Source organism: Camelus ferus, chromosome 5 (genome assembly GCF_009834535.1).
Source record: "Camelus ferus isolate YT-003-E chromosome 5, BCGSAC_Cfer_1.0, whole genome shotgun sequence".
In the NCBI taxonomy this organism is placed as follows: Eukaryota; Metazoa; Chordata; class Mammalia; order Artiodactyla; family Camelidae; genus Camelus; species Camelus ferus.
Window position 1 is genome coordinate 47,283,487 of NC_045700.1, and position 26,778 is coordinate 47,310,264.

Sequence of the window (26,778 nt, forward strand, 5' to 3'; positions counted from 1 at the left end):
ATCTTACATAGAGAACTGCGAACTAGAATCATAACCAAATATGATTACACAGCTATCAAACTGCAAAAATGAAAAAAATCTGATAATACCAAGTGCTGACAACAGGATAAACTCTCATATACTAGGAAAACAGTGTTCTCTAGTGAAGTCAAAGATATACATACACTACTGACTTCTAAATGTATGCCTTAGACTACCCTTATGTGCACCAGCATGTAAAAGAACGCTCACAGCTGCATGTTCATAATTATAAAAAAATTTTTGAGGGAAAATTCATATACCCATTGACAGTAGAATAGATTTTTAAATTACAGTATATTCTTTCAGTGAAATATTTTACAGTAAGGGAAACAAATGAATTAAAGATAAATGCAACATATTTGTAAAATCAACTACACTTCAATAAAAAAATTTTTTAAAAAGAAATGCAACATAAATGAACTGTATAAAATCTTGTTGAATGAAAATGCTCATATAAATATATACAACATGATACCAATTATATAAAATTTGAAATTAGGAAAATAATTCATATTGACGTAGGTGGCACATACACTGGCAAGGAATTATTATAAATTTCTGGATTACAGTTAGCAGTATGAAGATAGAGAGTTTTAAGACTGGTAAGTGATGGAGATATTTTAGGGTGCTAATAATGTTCTATTTCTTGACATGGAAGTAGGTTTTACTAGCCTTTGTTTCACAACTGTTTGTTAAACTATACATATGAGGTTAATGCATCTTTTGGGACATATTTTACAATTTTTTTAAAAGTTTAAAAAAAAAAAGCATATTTGCCCTGTAGTTGGACTTATCTGGCTGAAAAAATTTGATCTACAATTTAGTAAGTATGAAATCTTGAGCAATTCATAAAACCTTGTGAAACTTGGCCTTCCTCAGTTTTAACATGGAAATAATATATATCTTGCAATCTTGCATGTTGTGAGGTTTAAATAACATATATAAAAAGTGCCCAAGAGTGCCTGGCTCAATAAATAGAAGATGTTCCTGCATTGAAGGATTCTGTATTGTAAAGCTGTAAATTCTCCCCAAATTGAGTAATAGAAGCAACCAAAATTCTGCCTTTGCTAACAACAAACTAAAGAAAATTTTCTAAAGTCATCTGCTTTATCTTATTTACCAGTACTGGGTTTGCTACAAGAAAATCTATAGCATGAATTCTTAATGGGGGTAATGTTACTACTAGAGAGGCAAAAACTGATTCTTGGTGGTGAAGAAAAAAATAGTTATTAAAAATGTTGTGGCCCTCCAAAGCTCAACCCTATCCAACAAAGTCTTACTTGTTAATATTTATCTCATTGGGGGAAATTAAATTAATTTATTTAAATTAAATTTTAATTAATTTTTTTTCCTTACGGAAGGTGATAATTTTTTTCGAAAAGGTTGAGAAACACAGATCTATAATTTATTCTGAAGCAGCTGAATCTAACATGAGGAAAGAAAACAACAAAATACTCAGTTTTTGGAAAGAAGAAAATTAGGCTATCATGCTCTCTAGCTACCCAGAAGAGCTGGATGGAAAAAGGGAAAATGAAGGGGGAAGTGTTCAGATTTTTCTGTAAATACAAGTTCAAGCCATCCTTTCAAATCTTGTAAAGAAATTTTAGGAAAATGCTTAGAAATGAGAAGAAAATGCTTTTTAGTAGCACCCAACATTCTAGCTTTCTTTGAGAGGAAAGGCCAGGAAATGGTAGGCCAAGAATTTCAGAAGAACTTGATGCCCCTACCTCCTATTTATGTAAAAGCTAGATTGATAAATTTATTTTTAAAATTTTTTCAAATTGAAGTATAGTCAATTTACAACGTTGTGTCAATTTCTGGTGTACAGCACAATACTTCAGTCATATAGGAACATACATACATTTGTTTTCATATTCTTTTTCACCATAAGTTACTACAAGATAATTGAATATAGTTCCCTGTGCCATACAGTATAAACTTGTTGTTTATCAATTTTATGTATATTAGTTAGTATCTGCAAATCTCGAACTCCCAATTTATCCCTTCCCACTCCCTTCCCCAACTGGTAAGCATAAGCTTGTTCTGTCTGTGAGTCTGTCTGTGTTTTGTAAATAAGTTCATTTCTCTCTCTCTCTCTCTTTTTTTTAGATTCCACATAAAAGTGATATCATGTGGTTTTTTCTTTCTCTTTCTGGCTTACTTCACTTAGAATGACATTCTCCAGGTTCATCCATGTTGCTGCAAATGGCATTATTCTGTTATTTTTTATGGCTGAGTAGTATTCCATGTATAAATATACCACAGCTTCTTTATCCAGTCATCTGTTGATGGACATTTAGGCTGTTTCCATGTCTTGGCTCTTGTAAATTGTGCTGCTATGAATATTGGGGTGCATGTATCTTTTTGAATTAAGGTTCCCTCTGGATATATGCCCAGGAGTGGGATTGCTGGATCATATGGTAAGTCTATTTTTAGTTTTTTTGAGGAATCTTCATATTGTTTTTCTTAACAGCTGCACCAAACAACATTCCCACCAACAGTGTAGAATGGTTCCCTTTTCTCCACACTCTCTCCAGCATTATAGTCGTTTGTGGACTTTTGATGATGGCCATTCTGACTGGTTTGAAGTGATACCTCACTGCAGTTTTGATTTGCATTTCCCTCATAATTAGCGATATTGAGCATTTTTTCATGTGCCTATTGGCCATTCATATGTCTTCATTGGAGAATTGCTTATTTAGGTCTTCTGCCCACTTTTGGATTGGCTATTTTTTTTTTTTCTTATTAAGTTGTATGAGCTGTTAATATATTCTGGAGATTTAGCCCTTGTCAGTCTCATCTTTTGCAATTATTTCCTCCCATTCTGTAGGTTGTCTTTTTGTTTTGCTTATGGTTTCCCTTGCAGTGCAAAAGCTTGTAAGTTTAATTAGGCCCCATTTGCTTATTTTTGCTTTTATTTCTATTGCTTGGGTAGATTGCCCTAGGAGAACATTACTGAGATTAACGTCGGATAATGTTTTGCCTATGTTTTCTTCTAAGACGTTTATAGTGTCTTGTCTTATGTTTAAGTCTTTAAGCCATTTTGAGTTTATTTTTGTGTATGGTGTGAGGGAGTATTCTAACTTCATTGATTTACATGCAGCCATCTAGTTTTCCCAAAACCATTCGCTGAAGAGACTAGACTGATAAATTTATTTTTAAGACAGTTAATGCTTCTGAAATATATGGGTGTCAGTAAGTTTCAATGAACTAAGGGTGACTGCATAAGGCTTTATTCTAATCAGTAACCATGCCATTTGGGGCAAATGAATTGTTTTCAATCTCAACATCTTTCTCATGATCTTTTTTCCCTTTTCAAAAAGGAATATTTTTCATACTCACAAGTGAAATCCTCCTTTCCATTCTAAATCTTGTATAATTTCCTCAGACAAATCTCTCTCCTTTTCCCGTTCTACTTGAATAGGAAAAAAGTGAAGTAACCATGATGTTAAGAAAAATAAAATGACGTGAGCTCACTCTAAATTATCAAGGAAATCAATCAGTAGCACAACACAGGTCTCCCTGTTCCAAGACCAGGCACTTTCGACCATAATTTATTGGTAGTGTGCCTAAGTATAGAGGTTGATTCTGTATTTGATTTCTTCCTATTAGAGTCCCCTAATCAATTGTATGTTTTCCAAACTTATTAAAAATAAATGAGAAAGAGGGGGAGGGTATATAGCTTGGGAGTAGAGTGAGTGCTTAGCATGTACAAGGCCCTGGGTTCAATCCCCAGTACCATGATTTAAAAAATGAATAAAATAAACCTAATAACTCCCACCCAAAAAGTTAAAAAAAAAATAAAGTGCCGTTCTTTAAAAAAAAGAGAAGATAATCACAGTTTCTGAAAATGAGAAAATAGAAAATAAACGTGTATTAAAAACACACAAAAAGTTAAAAAGAAAACTCCCTATGACAAAAAGCATATAAAGCAAGAACATTCTATGAAGTGTTAATAAATGAGAAAATATATAATTAAGACTGCTTTTTTAACATCAAAGACAATTTGATCATATTTAAACTAAAAGCTTCAAAACGAATTTTGAAACATTTATTTCAATAGAACTAATAATTATTTACTACAATGTGATAGAAAACACATTTGAATGTTAAAGACAATGGCATGTGTTTCCTCCCTGAAAGATTAAAATTACCTACTTTAATAGTGCATTCATTCAGTCAATCGCTATGGGAGATGAATTCCTCATATAAATCACTTCTTCAAATCTATAAAACTCATACTCAGTCATTTCTCTAAATCCAGTAAGTTTCCATCATCTAACCTTACATCTAACACTAAAACTTAAGGATATACATAGTAACCACATAAACACACAATATCACTGCTAAATGTTTGCTAAGAACACCTTAAACAGCCTGTCACCACAACCAGTGTGTTGCCAAAAGAAAATGAAGCTTCTCAACAATTATGTAACAGAAATAATCCTTGAGTTCTAAAATTCCAAATTAATATTAGATATTTTATGTGCTTTATTTAAAAAATTTAATCAAGGAAAATGAACTCAAATATCTAAAGAAGCCATCAGTTTTTACTTACATATTCAGGTTTTAGTTTTTTATCTCCTCCTCTCACAGCCACTTTTTCTAGTTTATCTATAATGGGCCCAATCATTTCCTCATCTTTAAGCTGAAGTTCTTCGTGTATTATTTCTATATCTCGAATAGGATCTACACTTCCTTCAACATGCGTGATATCATCATCTTCAAAAGCACCTAAAATAAATTAAAGGGAAGCAATTCAATAAACAAATAACACAGAAGGTCATTGTTAGAGTGACTTAAGATTCCCAGAAGGTTAACAGTGTATTCAAATTATTCTGAATTCTTGAAAGTAGGACATAGTAATTTTTTTTTCCTATTTAGTAATATTTAGGGCACTAGCAACAAAACACTAATTCAAGAGCCTCAACATTTCAAAAGCTGATTGAAATAAATAAAATTATGATCTTAACAGAAAGAAAATTATGCTCCAGAACTACTGGTATTTTCAGGCTTGGTACATTAAAAGATACTAAATTCCAGGCATGAGAGTCTGAAGTTCTAAACTGCACTATTAGGGTTTCCAAGGGAAACCGGATTTGGACGGGTGGGGGGGGTGAAATCATCTGGCAGACCTCTTCCCTGCTTCAATCTACTTTATCACTGTGGTTCTGACGGTGATTAGATAATGAACCACTCAGACACACAATTTACACAGCAGCTAATTTCATCGGCCTGATTTGAGGGTATGGTTTTTAGGGGGCTATCAAAGAAGCAGATGAAGGTGCATTTGTCATATATGAGTGACAACCACTCACACTATCTGAACAAAATGGTGCTGGCCCTTATTAGAAACACATGCTATTATCACATATTTAAAGTGCAGTTGAAGCCATAATTTCAAATTGCCAACTGGAAACATAAGGGTAAAACAACCAGACATTACTGAAGCATGTGTACTGACTTTATGCCCTTTTGAAGACATAATGTGGCAACATAATTTAACCGGGATTTACTCAAATTATGAGATAACAGTATCACGAAAATGAACAAATACTAAGAAATATTATAAACAGAAAGCAGTGGTATACTCACAAAACAATAAATACTTATAAATAAATAAATTTAATTAAAATTACCAATCAGATTAGAAATATTATAAACAGAAAGCAGTGGTATACTCACAAAACAATAAATACTTATAAATAAATAAATTTAATTAAAATTACCAATCAAATTATATTCTCAAAATGAGATGTTTTCAAACATAAAGTATCAATTATTTTAGATAGAGGTATCACAGGAACCTTGAAAGACCATCTGACTGAGACTGATAAGAGAAAAACAGTCACGATAGCTCATTCTCATACACCAGAAGACCAAGACATTCTCATTACAGGTTGTAAATTGAGTTTTTAAATATAATTTCTCAGAATTAAAAACAATTAAGTTGTTTGTATCTTAATGTGGAATTACTCAGTGAATAATAATTTTTAAAGTAAGTAAATTATTACAATTGAAATATAAGTATTTAAAATAATACTTAGGTGTTTTTGACAAACAATCAATGTTATATAGTACCTGATTCATATGAACAAAATTAGCAAGAAATAAGGAGGTATATTATACCTTACTAATAAACACATCAGATAGTAATTTAGGTAAATTTTTTGAATATTTGAAAAGTATGAAAGAAGTTTCCCTGGAAGTACAATATTATTTAGTTTTTATCATGATTTGAGGCATCTTATACAAATAGCACAATCAAATAGGAAAATTTAAAGTTAGCTTCCTGGCAGTCAGAGCAACAAAGGAAACATGGTCAGTACAGTTATAGAAATAAAAAAACTTTTTATGATACTCAGAATAAAAAATTTTCTATACAGTCATCTTGATGAAGGAGGTAAAAACGTAAGTGTACTCATTTCCTCATCTTTTACAGTGAGGAATCATGCCATAATAAAGATGAAATATGTAATTAAAAAATAATTTTTCCAGTCTTTTAGTGTTTTCATGATCCTTTTTCTTAACTCAAGCAGGATCATTTAAGAATATATCTTTTGCGAAAAAATTACCTGAAGTTCAGTAATTTCTTCTTTATTACATCAGTTCTTTTTCTTTCTTTTAAACTACATACAGTATTCTACTTAAAACAGTACATAGATTAATGACCACATTTTTATAAAATTGTTTCTTTTAATAACATGGACTAAATGCCAATGAAAATAACTCTTGGGCAGTGAGCTATTGAGCAATTTTTAAATCTTCTTTATCATTTTTGTCTTGCTTAAACTTTTCATAATGAACATGCATTTGTCCATACAAAACAAGTGATTTTTAAAAAGTCATCCTTTTTTAAACACAATAAGCAAGTTTAACTTGCAGAAAAATCTGCACAAATTTTAGTTAAAATTTTGGTTTTGCAGTGACTAGCCACAAGAAGAAAACCACTATTACCATAAAAATTATTTTACATCTGTACATTTCTTATATACATATAAAATGGGTGACAAAATAATACTAACTAAAGCCTCATTATTAAATGAGGTGTTATAAGAGAAATTTAACCCTAAGCTAGGCTCAGACTGGATTCCATCACAAAGGTTTTTCATCCAGCAATTCTGCATGTTTCCTTTCATAACAAAACACTTTTTTCAAACCTTTTTGACTTCTCTCACATTTCCAGTGCTTTCCTCTTCTTTCCTGCTACCCAGCAGATAACCTATTCTTTCTTACTTCACAGAGAAAATGCATGTCATCTTGGAACACGAACCCCCATCCCGTTTTTTAAACCAATCTTTTCTTCTTTCCAGCAGTAAAATGGAGAGCATTACCTTCTATTATTTATGTCCAACTTCTCTACTATCTCTGCCCTGGATCTTATCCTCTTCCAAGGAAGTTTGTTCCACAGACTGTTCTTTGTATTTCCTGGGATCTCAATCTACTATGCCTCTCTCTCTCTCCTATAGTTGTATCATCTCCATTTCAACTAATACTTTCCCATCAACATGTTAAGTAGGCTTAAGATTCTACATTGAATCAGTCATGTCAGTCACCCTCGGACATTAATTCCCTTTCCAGCTATTGCTTTCTCTCCTCTGGTTCAGGGCTAAACTTCTTGAAAGAGCTCTACCTGCTCTCTCCACTTCTTTACTTCCTATTCAAAACTTAACCTACAGCAGTTTGGAATATGCCTCTATCATGCTATCAGAAATTGATTTCAAAAAGGACACCAATGATTTGTCTTTATGATGCTAAATGAAATAACCATTCTTCAGGAATCCTGAATGACCTCTCAGTAGCATTTAACTTCAGAGCACTGACATCGTCTCTTTCCTTGCTTCTTTCCAAAGGCAGTCTCCTAATTTTCTTCTATTTTCTCTGGCCATTTCTTGTCAGACTATTTTTTCCTTGCTTTAACTACCCCAGAAATGATACCTCTCTTAGCTCTCTTCTCTCTTCCCTCTATTACACACTCATTAACAGCAGTTTCCAGCCCTGAACTCTGCTGACTGACTCCAGTATACTTTGAGGTAATAGCAAATAAAATGAACCAAAAAGTACCTTTTTAGTTGTTAAATAAATCATTTCTATTATAAAATCTATTTACACTAAGTGAAAAAATGCACAATGTCAATGCTCATACTAAATCTGTAACTTTTAAAAATTTTGGGTACTTCTTCACTGAGAGTCAGTCAAAATACAGAAATACTTGGTGAGAATACATCTGACTATCCACATGGTTTTGAACACTCTGCATCATATTTATTTCTTGGTATGATATGGTGGAAATGAGATGGCTATTGCCAATTATAAATGAACTGAAGATTGATCAATTTACTCATTCATTCATTCAAACCTATCTTATTCCATAAAGATTTGAGTATAAGACAGATAAATTCATACTTTTAGGGTGCTAAATCTAACTGGGAAGGACTTCAGAAATAAAAATACACTTCAAAAATTGAGGATGTCAATGAATTGTTTTGCTACATTACTACTTAGGTTTTGGCTATATTTAGTTTACAAAAGAAAAGCATCCCTGGCTAGATTTTTTAAGACATGATATATTTAAGTATATAGGCTTCACAGCAGTACTTTATAAACTACCTGTCATGGAAACCTTGATATCCCAAACTCTAAAATGTCTAGAATTTTCTTGGGAATGGGAATAAGAGGATATGTGGTCAAGATGGGCCTCTTTTACTTATGTTTTTTCCATCCTCTACCAATGTACAATGCAGAAATAAGGAATTCCTTAGTATATAAACCAATGCATAAACTGTCACCCTCTCAACACATATGCAAACCACAATACACCTTGCTAAACGTAAGTTCCCAGTTAAAGGAAGCTTGCTTGTATATTTAACAATCTGCTAAGTCTTGTTAAGAATTAAAAACAAAAATCAAACTAATAGGACCTTGGTAATCACTGAACAATTGGTTGGGAAAACAAATCTAATCTAATTAAAAAGGAGAATAATACTAGCAAGGACCTTAAAAGTAGGTTTAATTAGTAATAATTAGTTATCAAGGACTTTATATAAATTTGGTATAGGTAAAGAAGATAAAGAAAGGCATGACAAGTAACAGGGAAAACCATCAGAGAAAAAAAGTAAAACTTGAAATAAATAAGGCTGTAAATCTGACTACAGTAAGAAATTATATTGAAGAGTAGTAAAAGACAAAAATTTATTACACCTGGTAGGGGTGAAGAATAGGAATGCCCATATAGCAAGTTAAGTCTGGATTCCATCTGCTAGTCAACAGGGAGTCAACACTGGTTTTACGTCAGTGAGTAACAAATGGAAAGCAGCATTTGAGAAAGATAACCAGAAGTAGGGAACCAGCTAAAAGAGAATTGCTGTATTCCAAGTGTGGGGATAAGGAAGTGCACGAGGATACTGACAGGAGATATGATGGCAGGACGTATATTGAGACTTAATTAAAGAAAACAATGTTGACTACATAAAAGCAACGAGAGAGAGAGAGAGATCCATCAATCATGACAAGGTGTCAAGCCAAAAGATCTTCATTTGCATCTAAGGTAACATCAGTACATGTAAGATTCAGAGCCTAAATCAAGTACGGAACCAAAAAGCATTATATAACCAAAGTATAGACTAGAAAAAAAGAAACAAAATTATTACATAAATCTACTGAATCTTAAATCACAGCATCAAAACATCCTGCATGCTCTATTATTTCACATTCTTTCCAGCTTGTCTTATGTGGTAAACAATAAATGTTTTGAACATTTACATTCTAATCCAGAGTCCCACCAAAATCACTGAAAGGTTGAGGCCACATTCCTAAACAGTAGAAGATAAATTATTAAATACAATGTTAGAAATCAAGACAAGGACACCCTATTCAAAAAGTTTACCTTTTCAAATTTCTAATTCATTCTTCAAAGCAAAGTCCTATCTTGTGTCAGAACTATGATTCTCAACTTCCTTATAATTCTATAGCTCATTAATATATAAAGAGAAGGGACAGAACTAAATTTGTATTGACAATCCACTTAACATCCACAGCTTCATTTATAAACACTGAGAAATGCCAGTTCCTACTTATTTTTCATAAATAACATGACAAAAATTCTTTACTGTATGGGGGAAGAGTAGTTCAAAGGGGGAATTACAGCCATAAAATAATAAAATCTCGCCATTTGTGACAACATGGGAGAATCTAGAGAGTATCATGCTAAGAGAGGTAAGTCAGACAGAAAAAAATAAATACCTCACTTATGGGTAGAATCTAGAACACAAAACAAACAAATAAACAAAATAAAATGAAAACAGACTCAGAGATACAGAGAACAAACTAGTAGCTGTCAAAGGAGAGGGGTGGGTGGGTCAGTGAAATAGGTGAAGACGATTAAGAGGTACAAACTTCCACTTGTTAAATAAGTAAGTCACAGGGATGTAAGATGCAGTATAAGAAACATGGTCCATAGTATTCTAATAACTTTGTATGGGGACAGGTGGTTACTAGATTTATCATGGTGATGATTTTGTAATGTATTTAAATGTTAAATCACTATGTTGTACAAGTAAAACTAACATAATATTGTAGGTCAACTATATTTCAGTTAAAAAAAAAAAGAAAAGAAAACATACCTATCACCCTAGAAGGTTCACTCATTTTCCTTTTCCAGTTAAATTGCTCCCCTCTCCCAGAATAAACACCATTCTGACACCTATTACTTAGATTAGTTTGCAGGTTCTTGAACTTCATATAAATGGAGTCATGCATAAAAGGGGAGGGGTGAAAGCTGTTTATTGCACACTCCAAATGCTATGATTTAGAAGTGTAGTTTAAACCCAGGTTTACAGATGCACTTTAAAACTCTAGTTTAAATCTAGATAAAGTCCCTTCTCATCTTGAAAATAGAAATGATTTGAGCAAAAACAATCTAATTCATAGCTGGACCTCAAGCTTCTAATACTTCTTTATCTCTGTATTAATAAATGTGTAGTTTTAACTACTTCCCTAAAGTCAGAAAGTGGGAGAAGAGCATCTCAATTTATTATACTTACTTCAAAAGTAAATTTTCCTTCTTAAAGATATCAGGGAAGAAGGCAAGTTTGGAACACAGAAGAGAACTAATAAATCATTCTGTTAACAAAATTCTACCAAAAAGGATGTCGGTTTAAGGCTCTAAGGCTTCAGAGCTTGAAACAAATGAAAAGGGTTGTATCAATCAAATTTTAATTACTTTAAGTGGATATATTTATAGACCCCTGGAGAAATAAAATATTTTGTAAACATATAAAAATAGAAATAGTTGGTCTAGTAATATAAACTGTTAATTACTTGATGCAATAGCATAAATGAATATCATAACTACACTTGGTGGACTGTACTTATTTATAATAACAAATCAATCAGAAGTGGCCTTTAAAGTCTTTAACCTTTATTTTCCAGGGGAAAACCTATTATATGAAAAATAGTCCAGGCTATGTTGCAGGCTAATTGTTTAATACTGGAATAGAAAAGAGAACTATGGGATAGCCAAAAATACATGCTCTTGCTTTGCTTCTCCTCTATCTCCTCTCTCTTCCTCCTCTCTCATTATAGGAAAAGGTTCAAAAACCAAATCCTAGCCAACAGGAAGAAAACTGCCATCCCTCTGACATATTCAAAAACTGATCAAGGTTTTCAGAAAGTTTAGTAACATAAAATGCACATATGGCTGACTTTGAGGGACCAGTCTAAAAATTAAAGAAATTATAAGTGATTCACACAGGGCTTCAACACAAAGTAACGAGCTTAAATGGAAGCAATCAAACAGTGCTAGGAGTGAAAAACCATTCCCAATCTTGAGACAAATAGATATTTACTATAGGAAATAATAATAAAGTGGGTCAGGTTCTGAGAAACATTAAATTTCTTTTAATTTATTATTTTCTCCTAATTTTAAGAGTTCATCTAAATTAAAAAAAATAGCATGCTCTTAAGTAGTGACTCAAAAACAAAACATTAAGGTGAATATAATCAAAAAGAAACAGATTCACAGATACAGAGAACAAACTAGTGGTTACCAGTGGGGAAAGGAGAAAGACAGGGGTAGGGGATTAAGAGGTTAAAAACTACTGCATATAAAATAAATAAGCTACAAGGATGTATTGTATAGCGCAGGGAAACACAGCCAATATTTATAGTAACTATAAATGTAGTATAGGAAATAAATAATAAAACTACATATCTTATTTAATACAGAGATAAAGAAATATTATTAATGATACTATTTAACTGACTAGAAGCAACACATCACAATACTATACAATGTAATTTTTATACAATATAATTATATAACATAGTATAGATAATTAAACACACACCATTAACCTGTTGATTGCCACATCACCTATATCCGGGTGACAGCTGTGTTTCCTCAGGGGCACCCAATCCACAGTGGGCAATCACGTGTTAAGGAACCCTTGAAGACACTTAAAAGTTATGAACTATAACCCAGAGTCAACACCTGTACTTAATTATATTCAATTGTTCAAGGATTTTACATTTTTAGTTGCAGCAATATATCAACTCTTTCCAAAGAAGCAGGCAGAAAAGAAGTATCTCAATGAAAACTAACATTAAACTCTCAAGATTTTCACTTCTTACTCTCTATAATACTCAGATGTATAAAAGGTAAAATTAATCAATGCTATTTTGAATTAATATTTAATGAGATTCTTCTCTACTTCCAAGGTTCAGCTAGCTGCTTTTATTATATTTAATCTTTCCTAGTAAACTATCTTACTAGCTTCCTAATTTCTAAAACGGCGCTTAGCCCTCTGCCACTAGAAAAGGTGTTCTATAAACTGTCCTGGCCCCACCCTCAGTCTCCACAAATCCTCGGCTCAAGTCAAACTCTTGTAACTGACTCCCTAAGCCCTGAAAATTCTTAATACTCAACTGTCAGTAAACTTTTGCCCATTCTCTTACCTGGGCCTCAAAGTTACATACCTTTTCTTTCTATTATAAATCACACCCATCCCTAAAATACAAAGCTTAACTTCGCCTCATCTACACACCAATTCTGGAGGAGTCCAGGTCTAAGAGAGCTCTACTACCCCTATATAAGGAGAGGAGTTAAGAATACTCATTTGCAATCAAGTATGGTAAAACTGACAGTTTAATGCATTACCCTAAATATGACTCCTGGGAAAATCCATTTTTATACCTTTTTAAAAAATACTGTTGTGTACACCTGAAACTAACACAGTACTGTAAATCAACTATGCTTTAATTTAAAAAGGAATAACTTTATAAGGAGGGAAAATGCAAATCGAGAAATTAACAAAAACTAGAATTTTATCTTTACAACCAGTACTTAAGGAATGCATGAAAGGAGTCAGGTGAACTCTCTGCCATTCAAGAAATAAACTAAATGACAAATCAAAGCTTTAATTTTTTTAATGCTGATACCCATTAATATCCCACCTTTCAATTAAACTAACCTACTCTCAATGCTTTCATTTTACATTTTCAATGCTGTTACTCATATTCTGCATGGAATATTTTCCTCCCCACTTCTGTCTTTTGAAAAAAGTTACATATCTTTCATGGCCTTAATTAGATGTCACTGAAATGGTATCTTCACAATGATGCCTCCTCTAACCATATCCTAGCCTGTAGCATGTATATCTAGTATTAGAATATGTAATTCTATCTCCTAGTTATTTAAGCTCAAGGATTCTGTCTTAAATGACTTTCTGGTTCTCTCCAGTGCCTTAATCAGAGCTGATACACAATTAGGTATAACGTAAAGTGAAGAATAAAGGAATCAATGAACGAATGAATGTCTCAAGCACTTTTTAGCACTCAGAATGAAAAACTGTTAGAAAGGAACTATAGATTCTAAATGAGGCTAGACATGCAGCACAACAGCAAAGGATCAATTTTACAGCACACAAAAAGATATCTAGCCAGTATTTCAAAGAAACCAGAGCTAAGCATGTCAATCACATAAATGAACAGAGTAAATAAAGCATAAAACATAGCAAACTGAAATAACAGACATGAGAGGTTTCTTGTGTTTCATTGTTTCACCTCTGAATTGCTTGACTATTAGTGATGATATTCACTTAATTATTTTCTGAGGACTTCTTGGGCATGTTGCACTGGATTACATATTATGGTAAAATTTTTTACATGTATAAATTCAATTAGGAAGAGGGAAAACATACCTATACAACCTATAACTAACACCAATTAAAAGAGAGAGAGAGAGAGAGAACAAATTAATCAGCATGATTCAGGGTTAAGGATGGAAGGCCTGAGTACAGATGAAGACTGTTAGGGACAGATATTAGCAAAGGTAAATAGAGAGTCAAGAGAACATTCCAGGAAGGATAGAAGTATAAGTAGAGCAGAAGCGATGGAGGGCACAGATTCTGGAATCATATATCTGGATTCAAATCTGGATTTCAGACTGTTTGATTCATTACCTGTGTGATTATTTAATTTCTCCTTATTTGTAAAATCTAGACAATAATACCTACCTCGTAAGATTGTTCTGAAAATTAAAAGTGGTAATATATAAAGATCTCAGGATGTAAGTACTCAAAAGATGTTAACTACATTTGTAAATGAAAATCTAAAGACAAGATATATACCAGGATTTCTCAACCTTGGCACTACTAACATTTTGGGCCAGATAATTCTTTGTTGTTGGGGCCCTGACCGGTGCATTGCAGCATGTTTAACAGCACCCCTATACAAAGCAGATGCCAGTAACGCACACGTGTACACAAGAGTGTGTGCATGCACATACACACAAGCACGCACCCCAGCAGCGAAGATCAAAAATGTCTCCAGACATTGCTAACTCAGAGTTGAGAAACACTGGTGTACACTAAAAGACAAAGGTTGTGCTATATGCAACTAAAAGATGTTGCCATAGGCTCAAACGTGTAGATGTCAACTGATGAAAAGGTTCTAACACTGAGCTCAAGAGCTGAAATTGAATCTCTTCGATTATAAAATTCCTGTGTAGATTTTCAGAGGTGCTCTTGTGATCCTGCCCTTGCTTGCTTATTCACTCACTCTCTTATGAAAAAGCTAAGTAAGATTAGTTTCTGCCTTCAAAGATGTTTACAATCTAACAGGGGAGATAGATTAGCATATAATAAATACAAGAAAGTAAATCCAGGATGAAAGGAAGCAGTGAGGGGTCAGTATTTAGTACAAGCTGATGGAAAGTCAGCCTCAAGGTGTCAAACTGGAACACTGGTGTTATATATAACCAATATATATATAACACTGGTGTTATTTAAAATGTAGATTAGGATTCCTGTACATATTTTAATGGAAGTATAAATTATTTTTAATCCTATAAATATATTGATGTTCTGATAAGAGAGGATATTGTCTCTGCTAGAGTTTGAAACTGGTGTTTAATGCTTAAAAAATTTTAAATGTGACAGGTACTTATCAGTCAAATAAATGGCTGGCTATTAATTTTTTTAAATAACTATTTTTAGCTTTATTTATAATATCAAAGGATTATGACTCTTACTTAGTTTTTCTAGGGGTGGGGTGGGTAGAAGGAATCGAAAAGGAAGGACTCACCAAGAACATTTGGTGTTAGAATAGGAAAATGATGGGGATAACATTCTTGGGTCTGAACTGTGAAGGTAAATGTCATAAAATGAGATAGCATACCTCACAAAATAATTACATCCTTAAGTGCAATAATCCACAGTTCTAAAATGAGAGCAAAAACACAGAATAAAAGGGTAAAGCCTAGAAAGATTAAGGACAGACAAGCAGACTGCATCTTTGGAAGCAGACCGTGTAAGGCAGGTCACTACATACTCAGAAGTCCTCCAACCCAATCCACCCTAACTGGCTCAGCAAAATGGGTACCAGCCATCGGAGAGATTCCTAGAATTCTACTGCTACCCTAAAGTCCTAAAGATCTAGTCATCACCATCAATAGTTAAGTGAGAGCAAACAATCACCACCAGGTGGTGCCAAATCAAAGCCAGTAACAGGAGGGATATGGCTGGACCTGCACCTTGCCACACCCCTCACCCCCTGCAGCTAGGTGTAGAGGTTCACCCCAGTCAGTGCATTCATCTAGCAGTAAAGTGACTTCATATTTTATGCAACTGAAACTACTGGACCCAAGTAGCTCATTATAACAGAGAAGAGGTGGTTACTGTAATACATTCTTGGACGGGAGACAAGGGATGAGAACCAAGGTTTATTTACGAAGACTAGTTACAAAAGAATAAAGTTTTAAAAAATTATCTTGAAAAAATATTTTGCTTTATGCCATTCCTCACTAATATAAACTCACATAAATCCTTAAAACAATCAGGAAATCATAAACAATTCAGCCTACAAAAAGTTCTGACTAATCAAGTCTTTAAATAGTTAAATATGAATAACAATTAATGCTTCAAGGCTTTCCCACATGGCTTTAAATTGAATATGATCTTCAGCAACAGTAGAAGGATACGATATCACTGATCCCCCTGAAGAAAGTTAAATGATTCTATAGCTCTTTCGTCTTGAGAGCTATTCTGTCTTTAGAGCATAAAACATGGTGACTATACTAATAAAGTAAGACAAATCTCCCTACCCCTTCCCCAGCATAAAAAAAAATATGGAAGTTCCTCTCAATTATTTTAAGAATCACCTCAAAATTTCCAGTAAAAGATTTCATGGCAAGCTTATTCTCCTCCATCTCCATCCCATCCTCACCACCACCAGATTTTAGCACTGCTTATATGTTATACCTGTCAAGATCTGATGACTGTATGTTATGTATTCATCTGAACAGAACCACTACACTTAGTTACAGGCTATCATCAACCAATTCATTCTCTTGCTAAAATCAAGTCATCCAATTACTCCTTGACTAATCAAGGCTGTTTTGGCTTTTTCTTTTTTCAAAAGGTACTCAACAGCATAAACAGTTCACTTACAAGAAATGGAAAGGGGCTAATCAGCAGAATTATTGTTTTGCTGCTACAATTTGCAGTATTTAAATTTAGTTGCTGATTGGACTGAAAGTTTTATGATATAGCATATGAAACTAGTTTAATACAACACTGTGTAGCTATATTGTCTTGCCATGACTCTACTGGTCTATTTTGAGGGATAGATTGCTTTCTTTGAAACAAATATATTTAAAAAATAAGTTTCAGTATACTTTCCAAAATACATTGCTTTTATAAAGCAACGAGCTATTAATTCCTGAGCGTTATTTTTAAAGTTAGCAACTCTGTGTACACATGCACACTGTGTTTGTTACGTGTATATAAAACCCACAACTGCTTACGTTTTTAATCTATATTTATTTTGGCTTCTAAAAATAATAAACTAAAGAGACATTATTTGAATATTATTTAAGAAAATAAGTATTTTCTAAAACAGGTACATGTTTTAAATAAATACGTTACCCCTCATAATAAATAAAACAGTGGACAATACATTTCTAAAATGGGGAGTATTTCAACTATATGAATAATTCTGGGTGCACAAAAGCTATAAAATCAAATTATCATCCATCAGTATTGTTACTTTAATCTATACAGACTTTCTGAGAGAATATTTAGCATAATGATTAAAGATTAATATCTGAATACCAAACTGAAACTTATAATTTTATTTATTCATTAAAAAATAAGAGAAGATTTATATGTCAAAACCTGGACTTAAAATTTTGAAGAGAAATGTGAGCAGCTTTTAACTCAGATTTACCTTGTTAAATATGGAAATACATTAACAAAAAGAACAGATTTTATCTTGCAGGAGGAAGACATGCTTTTACAGTAAAATGAATAGTTTGGCTTATTTTTTAAACCATAAAGCATGGCCAAATTCTTTATACATTAATATACTGCTATGCAATAACCATCAATAAGAACTAACATACAGAGAAAAAATAACACACACAAATAGGATTAAAATAATTTCTGAATATATTATGTATGTGCACATGTTACATAAGTAATACTCTAAAGGCATATATTTTATATGCTACAACCTATCCAGAAATTAAATTCTAGACAGAATTGTAAAATTATACTTCCATCATATGTCTGATAGGACCATTCAACATATACATAAATATTTCAGAAAAGTCTTAATTTCACAAATACGTATAAATGCCAGTACATTTCAAACCAATTCTGCTTAATTTCAAAAAAGAATGCTACTATTTTAATATTTTTTAAGAAAGATTCAATCTGGTTATCTATGCTGAAATTCAAGGAAGCAAATAAAAAGTAAAATACATTAACAACACAGAACTAATATTCTTTAAAGCTGAATATTTCTGAGAGTAGGCACACCTGCCAATATATTAAAAATAAGTAAAATCAACTACAAAAGTGATAAATCAAATGCCATGGTAGACTTGACTTCTTGAGACAGCATTTTCAGCCGTCTTTTGTGGCTTTGTTTGGCGCCATAGTCCTTTAAGTTTTGTCTTCATAAAGCCCTAACTAGTTGTAATCATTTGCAGCCTAATTGTGGACATTTATCTGCTTTTCTTATGCATAGAACATAGCTATTAAAGCTGAATGGTGATGGTGTGAAGTATAGGTTAAATTGGGTGAAATTAAAGCAAATTACTCCGGGATGTGGAAATCTGAAAATAGAAACCACCAATGATTTGCAACCCTCTTGATGATCTGCTTCACAGAACCCTAAACGACAAGAAAACTTACATATTTTAAAGTTAACTAGGTTTTTTAAAATAATATGTATAAATGTATTTTTAACTACATGCACTTCTTAGCAATAGTGGAAAGATTATTTGTTTAACTCAGCTGCAATGTGAAAAAGATTTCAGGTTTCTATTTTAAATATTGCAGTTCATTTCTTAAATAAGATTTCCCTTCTGTCATATAAATTTTTACCTATAAGAATTCATCCAATTCTATCAAACACAATCTATACATATCATATATTATTTTGCTAAGTTTTAATCATGAATAAAAGTATTAATACTAGAAATAATGTAACACGAACTATAGTAATAAAAGCAAATTTAATGTAAACATACATGTATTACATCTACAGGCTTATTTATATAGACACACACATATACCTATATATATATACATACATATACACACATACATACATACATACACACACCATATAAAAATCTTCATATGTGACTAGCATACAGAAAAAATATAGAGGTCTAACAATAAATGTAAAACATTAAAATACAAGAATTTTATTTTCATTTATCTAAAATCTTACTCCTTGATCCACAGTTTGAATAAAAACAATAAAAACACATTCATTTGCACCCTGCATATCTTAGGCAAGCATGCAAAGTAGTATAAAAACATTTACTAGACCACAATTAGAGGAACTTACTCTACAGCTGGAAAAAAATTCTAGCAACAAAACTGACACCTTCCTTTTATTTATTGACTGCTATGTAGAAAGCATATTTAGATTACCTGGAGAGAGAGTAAATTATATGATATGACCCACACCTTCAAGGAGCTTATAGTCTAGTTGGAGACTAGTTGGAGAAATAAGACAAGCACATGTAACTAAATCACAGCTGCTAAAATGGTACCTACCACATAAAGAGATCTCTTTGACCTCAAAGATAAGGAAGAAAGAGCAAAAGGAGTTTGGGGGAGGAGGATCATAGAGGATATAGACTTAGAGAATAAAGTTTGTTCGAGGTACAGCAAAGACAAGGATGAAATACATAAGGAACATTCAGAGTACAAACAGCAAATCTGTCTGAGGAAAATTTGGACCAGAAAAGAGAACCCTGAAAAACATACTAATGTTTGACAAAGAAGAGCCTTGAGTACTAGGCAGAAAATGGATTTCCCAGGAAGGCCTGAATATTTTACAAGAGGCAGTAACATGATCAAATGCAATGATTCACAAACAGTAGTACATCTAATTTCTCAATGGCTATAGCACAACTAACAGTGACATGCCAAAGACATGGTCCTCTGAAATATAAGCAATATCCCTAGATCTTTGGTGTTCCCTTTTCCTTGCCTCATACTAGGCTATGAAGGTACTGCTTCTTACTTAGTAACTGTATCCTTATGTACTCATTATCTCTGCGTTTGAGTTAGCATAGTACAAAATTTAATGCTCACTATAATATTCAGCTACTGGTAAATTTTTATTTGTGTATATTTTAAAATCGTAGCAATAATATATTCCTAACTAATATAGCAATGTTAATATAACTTAAGTTGGAAATTAAACAAAATGCACACAATTATTTCCTGCTTTGTGAAAAATAGGCATTTTTTTTCCCTTCATGGTACAGGACCCAAATTCTTGGACACAGTCACTGTGGGACATAAGAATGGTTGAAAACCACTACTCTTGAAAGAAGAACCTGAAGAAAGGAAAGACTAGAACAGTGATTTTTAAAAATCTCCTAGGATGCAGTTGATTTTCCCAGGCCTCTCCTTGATTCTGAATCACTAGGGTCCCACCTAGGATTGTGCATTTTAAACAAAACTTGTCTGACATAAATGGTCCCAGGGTCACTCTGATCAAAAAAAGAGAGGCTCAGCAAAATTCATTACAAGGGTCAATTATAATTCATAAAAGCCTGAACTAAGAAGTGGTAGTGGAAACAGAATGAAATAGAAAAAGAAGCACTTCTAGAAAAGACCAGCAGAAGTGATACAGATTATAGCAATAATATAAAATAAATCATTATCTCTAAACAAAAAGTATGAGTGACTACTTAGAAAGCTGATTAAAATTTTAAAGAAAACTTTTAACCTAAAAAAATGAAAAAAAGAAAAAGGTTTTCATTTGGAAAACAGAATTCTTTATTTAACCAAATAAACAGACTGTTCACAAATAAACAAAGAGAAATAAAACTTTTAAAACATGGTATTAAATAAAATTTGCATTAACCAATATAGAGCACTATGAGGAGGCTCTAGTATCATTCTGCTTTATGTTTGGTGACTTCACAAAGTAATATATCAGTTTCATTTTCATGAACAATAAACTTCACCACATATTTAATGAAGAGGAAATATTTTTATTACAACTCCAGTAATAAAATTTCATCAGAATTATACTGCTTTAACTCATAATGAGATGTTTAAAACTGATATATTATGAGGTATTACCATGAAAAGAAAGATATTTGCCAGTTAAGAATCAAAGTATCAAAATGAATTAGTTCTTAAAAAATTTTAAACTTAAAATTTAACAGGCATTTTCTCTCCTCCCCAATTAAGAGAACTGCAAATAACAATGTTCAAGTTTGACATTGGAATGTACAGATTTGTTATCAACTCCCCAGCATCTACCTATGCCCCCTCTCTTCTAGCCACCCTCCTCCCCATTATTTTTTAGGAGCTTAAGGAGTTTAGATGATTCCATCTACCCATAATGAATAGTCAAGGCTTGGGCATGTGACCCCAGTAGGTTCAAGTGGAGTAAATCTCAAAGCCTTTTATTGGAAGGCTGGGCCAAAGTCACTCTTTCTCTGATGGATGTAAACTAGAAACCACGTTGCCAGTGAGATGCCGGAAGCCATCTTCAGGCTATGAGAGTAATCAGTCTTAGGATAAAGTTGGTAAAGGCAGAGGGCAAAGATAGAAAAACATTAAGTCTTTAGGAACAGTTTTGAGTCAGTGGATCAAATACTGCCTGAAACCATGTCTTACCTGCTCAGTAATGCAAGCTAATAAGATTGTCTTTATTTTTAAGCCATTTTAAAAATAGAATACTATTGTAACTGGAAATATCACAACTCAGACATTATGCTTCCTACCATAGGTAAACCATTATAATAATAATGAGTATCTATTACTTCATATTCAAAAATTAATGATCCAACTGGTATTAAGTTACCATCAGGCCAAAAGTCCTGGCTTCAGAAATTATGAGTTCTGCTACTAACTTCCCTAAGATCATGTAGCTAACAATAATTTTCTGACTCCTAGTTTCTTCATCTCTAAACAGAGATATTATCTACTGAAAAAAATTTTTTTTAATTTTGCATAGCAAAATCTCTGACACACAGGAAGTACAGAACAAGTGTTATTCCCTTTTCTGGAGACTGTATGCCAAGGGAATTGTTGCTCCTTTTCATCTAACCAAAGTCTATCCAGCTCAAGTTTTACTTCTTCCTTAAACATAAAATGATTCATTTAAAGGAGTTTAAGCCCTCACCGATTGAATGCAAGAGTATCACCTATCAAAGAAATTGGATTAGTTTTGTCAAATTAAATAATTTCAATAACAGAGAAAAATGCATTTTTTAAGATACTGAGAGTGTCTTTCCTCTTTTCATTATATAGCAAATGATTCACCACTCATAGTTTAAATGTCACCTAATACTTATCAGAAGATAATATCTGACACAAGTTTAAGAATTTCAATTCACATAATAAAAACAAGCCAATGTACTTATACAAGTGAGCCTAAATTTCCCTGCTGTGGGACAGGAAAAATATAACAAAGCCTCTGAGAAGCAGTTTCCTAGGCAGATTGAAGACAGCTCTCTCTCTATCACTTCTGAGCATGAAGAAACAATAGAAGACTAGAGAGCCCTGACAGGAACTCAACTGTGGGAGTGGCAGTACCAGTTCACATATCGAGGAAACATGATCTGAGCATGAGGTTCTGGTCCCCAATAGGAAAGTTGTTTTAATTTCTACTAATACAAACTACAATAGTGGTCCTTTACCATTTTGCAAAGTATCTCTACCTATATCATCTTAAATATCTGCAAAATTCTGTTCTGTAATAATACAGTATGCTATAAAATTTGTTAGTGATAACCATCAGAACTACCTTTAGAATAATGAGCACATAACAGGCACATGCAAAGATGCTCAACATCACTAATTATTAGATAAATGCAAACCAAAACTACACTGATCTATAACTCACATGGGTCAGAACAGCCATCATTTAAAATTTCACAAATGATAAATGCTGGAGAGGGTGTGGAGAAAAGGAAACCCTCCTACATTGTTGATAGGAATGTAACTTGATGCAGCCACTGTGAAAAACAGCATGGAGAGTCCTTAAGAAACTACAAATAGAGCTACCATATGCTCCAGCAATCCCACTCCTGGGCATGTATCTGGAGGGAACTCTAATTTAAAAAGATACATACATCCCAAAGTTCATAGCAGCACTATTTTACAATAGCCAAGACATGAAAGCAAACTAAATGTCCATCAATGGTTGGATAAAGGAGATATGGTATATATATACAACAGAATACTACTCAGCCATAAGAACGAATGAAATAATGCTATTTGCAGCAACATACTAAATAAAGTCAGTCAGAGAAAGATAAATATCACATGATATCACTTATATGGAGAATCTAAGAAAAATGAGACAGATGAACTTATTTACAAAACAGAAACAGACTCACAGACATTTATTAGAAAACAAATTTATGGTTACCAGAGGGGAAAGGGTAGAGAGATAAATTAGGAGTTTGGGATTGGCAGATACAAACTACTATATACAAAATAGATAAACAACAAGGATGTACTATGTAGCACAGGGAACTATATTCAATAGCTTGTAATAACCTATGATGAAAAAGAAAATTAAAAAGAATATGTGTGTGTATAATTGAATCACTACACTGTATACCAGAAACTAACACATTGTAAATGAACTATACTTCAATAAAAAATTTTTTTAAAAAACAACAAAAAAACTTAAGAGAAGAATTCACTTAATATCTCCTTTTAAAATACTGTCATTATAATTGTTATGCAAAATAAACTCAAACATTAAAAAGTATCAACAATTATGTCTCAAAGAATCTTAAACTTAAAATGGAGGTGGGGGGAAGAACCCAGAAGTCAATACAATATTAGCCTATCCCTATTCCCCCGTTAGTAAATATAAACTAGCTACAATTTAGTCACTAACATACTGGACTAAATCTTTTGTATCTTCTTCAATTTACCCCCAAAGGCTATATGAGAAAGAGCATGCCAGCACAAGTAAAGTCAGAATCTTCAGAAATGTAATTCTTATCATTAACAACTATTTACTTGACAAAGTTTTATTATATAATAATAAGGTATAATGATAACATATTATTACTAAGGATAAAATACTGTGTGATAATCAATTCAGGGTTTGATTACATTTTGGTAATAAGCTGAATTTAACTATAAATCTCAAATACATTCTTCTTAAGGTTCAAAACACATTGCCTTAACATGCATACTATTAATACAGGAAGTAAAGTGCTAGTGTACAAATTTGGTAAGAAATTGTATTCTAGTTTTGCCATGCCACTGAGTTATTAGATGGCCTAAAATTCCACCCAAAAGGGTTCCATTTTCAATAAAGGCATTGTAAAATCTCAAAGGAAAACCACTACTCCCCACTCTAGGAACTAGGAGGAAAAAGCACAATGGATCAAGAACAAGATACTAAAAAAAGCAGCTACCTAAAGGCACTGAAGAACAAAGACAGACAGACTGGTTGAGAATATACACTTAAAGGAGGGGAGCTGTATGAAGTTAGTTCCCATTTTCAAGACTTTCAATCTGGGGTGAAGTGTAGGGAGTACAGCACAAGAAGCAGATAAACTGTCTGGTGTAGGGAACCAGAAAAGTAAAGCCAGGGAAACTATGGCAATAAAAGAGTACAAAGAGACAGGAAGGAGCAACAGAAAATAGAGGGAATTCCCAAATTCAGTACACACATCTCTTTGACTGATGCCAGAACCATGTATGGGCAGGACAGAATCAAAGCAGACTAGTTAAAGACAAAATATCAGAACTGAAACTGGAGCTGCCAACTAAGAAATAGAATTTGTAGTCTAACTGCCTACTAAAACAGAAGAAACAACACATAGTAGAGAAGAACAATAGAATTTAAAATCACAACTTAGCATTCATAATGTCCAGGATACAATTCAAAATTACCTAAGGAAAATCAAACATATTGTTAAGAGAAAACAAGTGAAATTTAAGTTGAGATGACCCAGATGTTGGAAGTAGCTAAGGATAGTCTTAAGTGCCTATTAAAACAATCTTCAATAAATAAAAACATGCAGATGATGAACAAAAAGTTAGGCATTCCTAGTAGTGAAATAGGAATGATTTTTTTTTTTTAATCAGCACTGATAAACACAATACCTTAAAAAAAATTGCATGGACATAACAGCCAAAATGAGATGACTGAGGAAAGACTAAGTTAACTCTTAGATAAATCAATACAACTATCTAATCTGAATAACACAGAAAAATAAGAGTAAGCAAAAATGAACAGAGCCTCAGGGATATACTAGATTACATAAATGGTCCAGTATGCATGTAATTGAAGTCCTAGGAGGAGAGGGCAAAGAGATAGGGCAGAAAAAATATTTGAAGAATTAATGAATAAAAATGTATCCAAATGTATTGAAAGAGGAATTTACAGATTGAAGAAACTCAATACCAATAAAAATAAACTCAAAGAAGTCGACAAAGAGACACACTCAATGGCAGACATAACGGCAGAGGTATGACACAAATGTCAAAAGTAAAGAGCAAATCTTAAAAGCAGAAAAAGAAAATGTTTCAATTAATGGTTTGCTTCTCATCAGAAACTAAAAAGGCCAGAGGAGAGCACAAAACTTTTAAAGTGCAAAAAGGAAAACCAAAAAAGCCTGCCAACAAAGAATTTTATACACAGCAAAAATATTCTTAAACAATAAAGCTGAAATTGACATTTTCAGATAAAAGAAAACTAAGAGAATTCATTGCCAATAACCCTGCACTTTAGCATTCTAAAGAAAAGTCTTCAAGTCTTCATAATAGAACCTCAGATTATCAGAAAAAAATTACAAGTATCAAAAATGGCAAATATCTAAGTAAATGCAAAAGACTAATTCTTTTTGTTTTTTTTCTCTTCATTTATTTGTAATACAAACATGTTTAAAGCAAAAGCTGTTTTGTGGGATGTACTAAATGCCACTGAAATATACACTTTTAAAGGGTTAATTTTACGTTATGTGAATTTTCTCACTTTTTAAAATTATTAGTTTATATATGTAGCATATTACATACAACTACAGCATAAAGGACTGAACGGGAATATGGGATTATATACTTGCAAGGTTTTTATATTTTACATGAAGTGATACAATATAAACTATATGAACTGTAAGAAATTTAAAGATATCTATATACCACCTGTGAAAAGTTAAGGATGTGTGTTGTAATCACTAAAGCAAGCACTAAAGAAACAGGTGAAAAGGTCTACTTAAAAATCTAGATGAATATTAAAATAAAATCCTAAGAAGACTTCAAATAATCAAATAATACCTAGAGAAACAGGAACAAAACACAGAAGTAACAAACAGGACACAAATATAAGTACACAAGTCTAAATCTATCAATAAGTACATTTAACAATGCATTTTAAAAGTTGCTGACTATCAAAATTGGTATTTTAAAAATAGGGCACAACTATATGCAGTGTACAAGAGATGTACTTTAAACATAAAGACATTGATAGGCTGAAAGTAAATGGATGGAAAACAATAAGCATAAGATAGTTACAATGGCTCTAACTATCTTATAATTTCAAAATTAAAAGTACTCCCAAAGATAAAAGGATATTTTATAGTGAGAAAAAGTAAATTTATCAGGAAGGCATATGTTCACATATGTGTATATGCTTTATAACAAAGCTTCAAAATATAATAAGTCAAAACTGACAGAATTAAAGACAAAATAGAGAATTCCACAATCAAGAGTTGGAGATTTTTTTTTTCTTGTGATAAGAACT

At 32.6% G+C, this 26,778-nt stretch overlaps 1 protein-coding gene across 2 annotated transcripts in view; it reads right to left on the reverse strand.

Moving 5' to 3' along the window:
• The window catches only part of OLA1 (Obg like ATPase 1), a 138,430-nt gene that overhangs the window by 58,168 nt on the left and 53,484 nt on the right, over window positions 1-26,778 (reverse strand). For both annotated transcript variants that reach the window (XM_032479714.1, XM_032479715.1), the window contains exon 5: window positions 4,580-4,755. In XM_032479714.1, the coding sequence (XP_032335605.1) occupies window positions 4,580-4,755 (176 nt within the window). The remainder of the gene's footprint in view (window positions 1-4,579; window positions 4,756-26,778) is intronic.